General features: G+C 43.8%; 1 protein-coding gene across 1 annotated transcript; it reads left to right on the top strand.

The window, feature by feature from the left end:
• Positions 1-213: 213 nt before the first annotated feature.
• Positions 214-6,380, top strand: LOC139576183 (fibrous sheath CABYR-binding protein). The gene is made up of 2 exons (XM_071401939.1): positions 214-347; positions 4,018-6,380. The coding sequence occupies exon 2, from the start codon at positions 4,026-4,028 to the stop codon at positions 5,808-5,810; it is 1,785 nt and encodes a 594-aa protein (XP_071258040.1). The 5' UTR covers positions 214-347; positions 4,018-4,025; the 3' UTR covers positions 5,811-6,380.
• Positions 6,381-6,758: the final 378 nt, after the last annotated feature.

The raw sequence follows: 6,758 nt of genomic DNA, 5'->3' as shown, positions 1-6,758 counted from the left end.
CACAACATCCTGAAATATATGTAGCCTAGATATCTTTGTTAGAAAGAATACTATATTTCCCTTGACAGGGTGATGCTGAATGTAAAAAATGGCTCAATTTACCCCACTTTCCCCTAGATTGCACGCAGTGGGTGGGATAGATTGTGATAGCGAATGATGGCTGGCAAACCTATAGGGGCACTCTTCAAAAAAGCACAGTCCTAGATTGCACCTCAGGGAACGAGGAGGGCTTTGGTGCAGCTTTCAGTCGCAAGATTCTTTCTATTATCAGTCCGTGCTCAGTCTTGCAAGGGAATACATCAGCTCCTCGACTCTCCTTACCGTTTGGGTTTAAGGCAGAAATCCAGGTTGGTGAACTTTGTATCTATATTTTTCAGCTTTTGTATGTTATTTTTTTATTCTGGAGAAAATAAGAGAACATATAGAGCATGCTGTTGTGGTAAATTGGAGAATAGAGAATGGAGAAAGAGTTGGATAAGCTATCCTTTGTTCTCTTTTGTGCATGTATTTGCATTCCTACCGGTGCGTGCTAGATTTTCAGATTCAACATCTTCGAGCCATGATTTGCGTTTAATTATGTGGATGTTCCAAGGACTCCTGGCTGGGATTTTAACAATTTGTCTGCGCTATGAGGCGTAGAAAAAAAAATATCCAGAAGCATCAGGGTGATAGGGCTGTGTGTGCCCAAATCAATTTATGTAATACATTAAAAAATATATATAAAGTGCAGAATAAGATGACAAATCAAGATTCAAGCTTAATATAAAAAATACAAACATATTTTCCACACGCCTGTGGAGCCCCACTAGACGGTATGGCTACATTAACGAACAGGGTAGATAGAGTGGAGTAGCGGTGTGTAATGTGGTTGGGGGGGATGGAGTCACTGCGCTTGTGCCTTCACTGTCGATAATATATCGTTTTAAATAATGACTTATATTTGTTCTATAATGACAAACATCAAAGACTGACATCCATCCAAACTATAAAATGTATACTTTTTACAATCAGGTGGGTTTCACAGTTAACTTAATTCTGTAGCAGGCTAGGATGCACGTCTCTCAGTGCCTTGCTATGGCAACAGGAGTTGTACAATTCTCTGCGCATTTTCCTTCATCGTAATTAACGTGTCTTTAGCCATATTTGAGTTTTAAGACAAAATCACACATGGCAGTAATCTGTGTGTGATCATATTTGCTGTAATTGGTTTATCCCTCACACCCCTAAACTGGTACTGTTTCATCCCCTCGCCTATAGGCTCCATGTACTTCCCCAATATGTGAACATTGTCATGTGCTTTTGGCAGATGTATATTGAAATCTCATTTTGAAATGTCTGAAGGTTTTTCTTTCAATGTGTGTGTATAGGCAAATGTCATGTAAACCGATTAAATTAATTGAGTCAAACACATTAAATAACCCCCGCAATTAACTTAATTCGCATGCTATAGCGACCCTCAAATATGGACAGTGATTGGGAGGAATATGAAACCCTGTTTATCCGATAGTTTAGTGGAGGGGAACTATCGCTGCTCTGATATCAGCATGGATTTAGCTGTTTAGCCTACCGGCGCTGGCCTGGCGCACGGCTCCCTCTGTCTGCATCCCTTCTTGATTGCCCCAATGCAGTACTATGGACAGCTCCTATTATGATCACGCCCGTGTGTGCTGCAGTTCAGATAAATATGTTATATGGCAGTCTCTCTCTCACCCATCTGACGAAAAAGCCAAATTAGATTCAACTATGTTTGTGACATTTTGGATATGGTCAAACGAAGTACTTGCGGAAAATGCCATCGTCTATTGTTACGTTCGTACTTAGTTTTGCCTCAAAGAATAGTCTTTTTTGAGAACCGTCTGCATGTTGAGCATTTTCCACCTTTTGGCTTCACTTGATACTGTATGTCAGGCAGAAGAAACCTGTAACCTATAATGCCTGTTTAGTTTATCCATTCCAATGGTAAATATTGATTTCTTTGACAGCCAGCCTACTATTATTTTAAGGATTAATTTAGTACTATTATTACCAAACATATCTCTCAGATAACATTTAATTCCCAGTTCTCGGTTTTCTGATAGAGGGAAGGGAAGTTGAGGTATGTTGAAATCAGCTCTTCCTCTTACAAGCATGGCAATGGAATAAGATAAACACTCTTTTGTGAGTGAGACCAATGTGATAACCTTAACCCTACACACATACTTAAGCAAATAGTTTAGCTATATGTTTTTGTCATCAGTGGATGATGCATAGTACTAACTCGGAATACTACTACTCAATATTATACCATGGCATTGTTGAATAGTCCTTTGTGATTGGCTTGAAGGGCATTCTAGAGCATGCATTTTTCCCCTTTATAAACTGGGTGATTTGAGCCCTGAATGCTGATTGGCTGACATCCGTGATATATCAGACTGTATACCACTGGTATGACAAAACATGTATTTTTACTGTTCCAATAACGTTGGCGACCAGTTTATAATAGCAATAAGGCACCTCTGGATTTGTGATATATGGCCAATATACCATGGCTAAGGGCTGTATCCAGGCACAATGCGTTATGTAAAAGAACAGACCTTAGCATGGTATATTGGACATATACCACACCCCCTCGGGCATTATTGCTTAAATAATACACAGGTATTTTTGCATGGTAGAATTCAATGGCTATCATACATTTTTTACATGTTTTGTTTGAGCTGCTTTTGAACGCAAAAATCACATTTAAAACAGTATTGGTATTGTTGAATTTGATTTTCATAATAGCAAGCTAGGTCTGATGGTTTAGCTGATGGTTTAACCATGGCAACTACTGTAGCTATCTAGTAAACTTGCTAGTTAGCTACTTCAGTGGATGTTGAACACATTTGTACTTGCAAAATAACTATTTTCTAGTAGCATAATATAGCCATGGTATAAAAGGCATGGTATAAAAGGGATAATCAACTCTGGGTTCTATGCATACTCTGTAAAATAATGCATCTCTGTGGAAGGTCAGTTCCACTCCGCTGGCGCGTTGTGGAACACACCTTCCACATCATTCATTATTTTACATAGAACGCATAGCCCCTCGTTGATTATCCCTTACTTAATTCCAATGCTTTAGTGGTTGCAAGTAACAGGAGTGTGCAGAACACGAGTTTGTGGTCTGTAAAATAATATGTTATCTTATCCATATACCCTGGCCTGAATCTTATCTAACCCTTGCACTAAACGATAGACCAAATCCAGACCATAGCCCCAAAAAATGTATCACCAACCTGTAGTTTTCAAAATACCATGGCATTGTTCAATAGTCGTTTCTGATTGGCTTGAAGGGCATTCCACGTCGTTCATTATTTTCCACAGAACGAATAACCCCTCGTTGATTATCCCTTACTTATTTACAGTGCACTAGATAGCTATACCCCCCCCCCCTCTCTCTCTCCTACTCTCTCTCCCTCTCTTTCTTTTGGTTTGCTTGCAGTCATTTTAGATGTCCTGACAACAAGTGCTCAATAGGTTCCCAAAACCTATAGCTAAAAGCATTGTGTGAACTCAAGTCCCCCTTCCTCCTCTAACTGTGCCTCTAACCTGCTATTCTAAAAGTATACCAGTGGGAATAAGTGTACAACTAAAACAGACCATTATAGGGCAACAGTGGAATGGGAGGCTCACTTGGCACATAATAACATTACCTAGGACTCCAGAGAGGGTGTTTGTCCTGTGGTTTATACAAGAGCACTGGATAGTTTAGAACTTGGAGTAGTTCCCATGCAGTGGTCATTTGTCTTTTAGCCAATAGTATTTGGCAGAGTGTGGTTTCCAGATTGAAATGACTTCCCCCTTTAAAGCCTGACTGAGTGCTTTCTCGGAGACAGGAGGCATGATTGCAATGCCTTGCATTTTCTTCAGCTTTAAGTTGGTATTGAGGTTTGTGGTGGGTAGTTAAAGGAAATGGATATATGCTATGCATATATTTTCAAACGCAACAACCTATCACACTTGTTAAGTAATTCTGATTTTATTATTCACTTTTAGGAGACACCATGGGAGGCAAGCTGAGCAAGAGGAAGAAGGGGTACGATGTCAGCGACCCAAAGGACAAGAAGGAGGAGATTACTGTGGCTGCTGTGAGTGCCGTTGAGGCCGTGGCCCATGCCGTGGAGAGCAAAGCACCAGCTCCGGTCGCTGAGTTGGCAGCTAAGACTGCTCCTAAGGTGTCTGCTGCGGTGGAGGGAGCAGTGGAGTCGACAGCAGTAGCCATCACAGAAGCGACAGAAGAGGCCCTGTCAGCTATAGAGGCAGTGACCAAGGGGGCCACCGCAGAGCCAGCGGCTGTACCAGATGAACCCGTGGCAGCACCGGCAGAACCAGCGCCAGCAGCAGAAGAACCAGTGGCTTCAGAAGAACCAGCTGCAGCACCAGAGGACCCAGCGCCAGCTGCAGCACCAGAAGAACCTGCAGCCTCAGAAGAGCCAGTGGCAGCACCGGAAGAACCTGCAGCAGTAGCAGAGGAACCAGCCGCAGCTCCAGAAGAGCTTGCAGCTCCAGAAGAGCTTGCAGCTCCAGAAGAGCCCGTAGCTCCAGAAGAGCCCGTGGCAGCACCGGAAGAACCTGCAGCAGCTGAGGAACCAGCAGCATCACCAGAGGAAACTGCGGCAGCACCAGAGGAACCTGCAGCAGCACCAGATAAAACAGAGGCACCGGAAGAACCAGCGGCACTAGAGGAACCAGCGACTGCTCCAAAAGAGCCTGCAGTGGAAGAGCCTGTACCAGAAGAGCCTGTACAAGAAGAGCCTGCATCAGCACCAAAAGAACCTGCACCAGAGGAGCCTGCAGCAGCCCCAAAAAAGCCTGCACCAGAAGAGCCTGCAGCAGCACCAAAAGAGCCTGCAGTGGAAGAGCCTCCACCAGAAGAGCCTGTAGCAGCACCAAAAGAGCCTGCACCAGAAGAGCCTGAGGCAGCACCAAAAGAGCCTGCACCAGAAGAGCCTGAGGCAGCACCAAAAGAGCCTGCACCAGAAGAGCCTGAGGCAGCACCAAAAGAGCCTACACCAGAAGAGCCTGTGGCAGCCTCTGTGGAGCTAGCTGCAGCACCAGAAAAGGCTTCTGAGGCTACAGAACAAGCCACAGAGGTGACAGCAGAGATTACAGACACTACAGAACCAGAGCCTGCTGCTCCAGAGCCTGAAACAGAGACTGTTACAGGGAAGGCCCCAGAACATGAGGCTGTGGTCGAGGCACCAGTAGAGGCAGGAGAAGTTTCACCCGCCCCGGAGGAGGAGCCTGCATCAGTTGCAGAAGCCGTGTCAGAGTCAGCCACAGAGGCAGCCGCAGAGCCAGAGGCAGAATCCATCCCACAACCAGCCGCTGAAGAGCTCCCCCTACCTGTAGAAGAATCCATAGCAGAGCTTGAATCTGAAGCTGCTGCAGTAACTGAAGCAGCAGAGCCAGAGACTGCCGACATCGCAGAACCCATCCCGGAGATCATAATTTCAGAATCTGCTGCACCTGCTGCTGCAGAGGAGGCCAGCGCTGAGCAAGAGGAGGCTGTGCTGGACAACAAGGAAGTTGTTTCCGCAGTGGAGGCTACTGCTGAGCCTTCTGCCCCTGAGGTCAATGGGGAGTGTCAGGAGCAGGCGGCCGAGCCGGCTGCCGTGTCTGCCCCGGAGCCACAGCAAAAGGAATGTGTCAACGGCATTGACAAGCCAGAGGATGCCGTTGAGGTGCAAAGTGACTGCGAATTAAAAAAGAACTTGAACCTGACTGGCGACATCCAGATTCCTGAGGCAATCGGTGAGGCAATAAGTCAGGCTGTAGACTTGGTCTGAAGCTAATATAAATGTGATGTCCCTAATGATCCGAAAAAACCTCCAACACAGGCTTCTGAAGATAAATATAAAAATGTATTTTGTGGCAAAGGAGTTTCCGATTAACCAAAAGGAAATACAACCACTCAAGTGTAGAGAGGGGGAGTGAGATACATGTAGGAAGAGATGTGAGACATGGATGCAGTGTGCCACACTGAGTCTTTGTGCCCCACATGTCATTGCAGAGGGGCAGCCTGTGTTTGCAGCATTTGTGGTGAGATGAAAGCCAGCGAAATTTGAGGGATGAGTATAGGAAAACCGGAAACAAAACTGGACAACAGAGTAAAAAACGTGACATTGGAAATGTTGAATGGAATGAATAGTCTTGTCTTTGTGTGGGAGGCTGATGAATATTAAAAATGTTTTTTTTGGTATAGCATTCAATAATGATCTAATTTAGACTTTCACATATCCTTTCCTTAACTATATGAAAAAAATAATGGATGAAAAGTTTTGGCCTTTTATAGTGGTGCAAACAGTGAGGAATGTTTATTGATGGCTTGGAATGGAGAATAAAAAAATAGTGTTATACCTGATTGTTCTTTTGTTCTTATGTCTTCTATATCAATTAGGCAAAGGTCATTTTACATAGGGCCTTATTGTATAATATACGGGTCATTTTAGTCAATTTTAACATGTTACAATTATTTCCACCGTATTTTAAGATACCTTTATGATTGATTATAATAAGTAACCCTTAGTAAACCCTAGGTGCAAAAAATTGAGATCTTTTAAAACTGAAATCAGTCCATTGCTTTGTTGTTGTTGGCTGATAGATTGAGTGCACCAGTATCAGCAGTAGGAGACAGTATCTACAGAACATCATTCATTTCAAACTTCTACAGTTAAGTACAGACCAGGTTTCTTTTGGGTTAGGGGTCGCCTGATTGTATTACCTTTAGAACAACG

This window comes from Salvelinus alpinus, chromosome 5 (genome assembly GCF_045679555.1).
Source record: "Salvelinus alpinus chromosome 5, SLU_Salpinus.1, whole genome shotgun sequence".
Taxonomy (NCBI): domain Eukaryota; kingdom Metazoa; phylum Chordata; class Actinopteri; order Salmoniformes; family Salmonidae; genus Salvelinus; species Salvelinus alpinus.
Note: the sequence above shows the minus strand (reverse complement) of the source record. Positions and strands in the feature narration are given on the sequence as shown.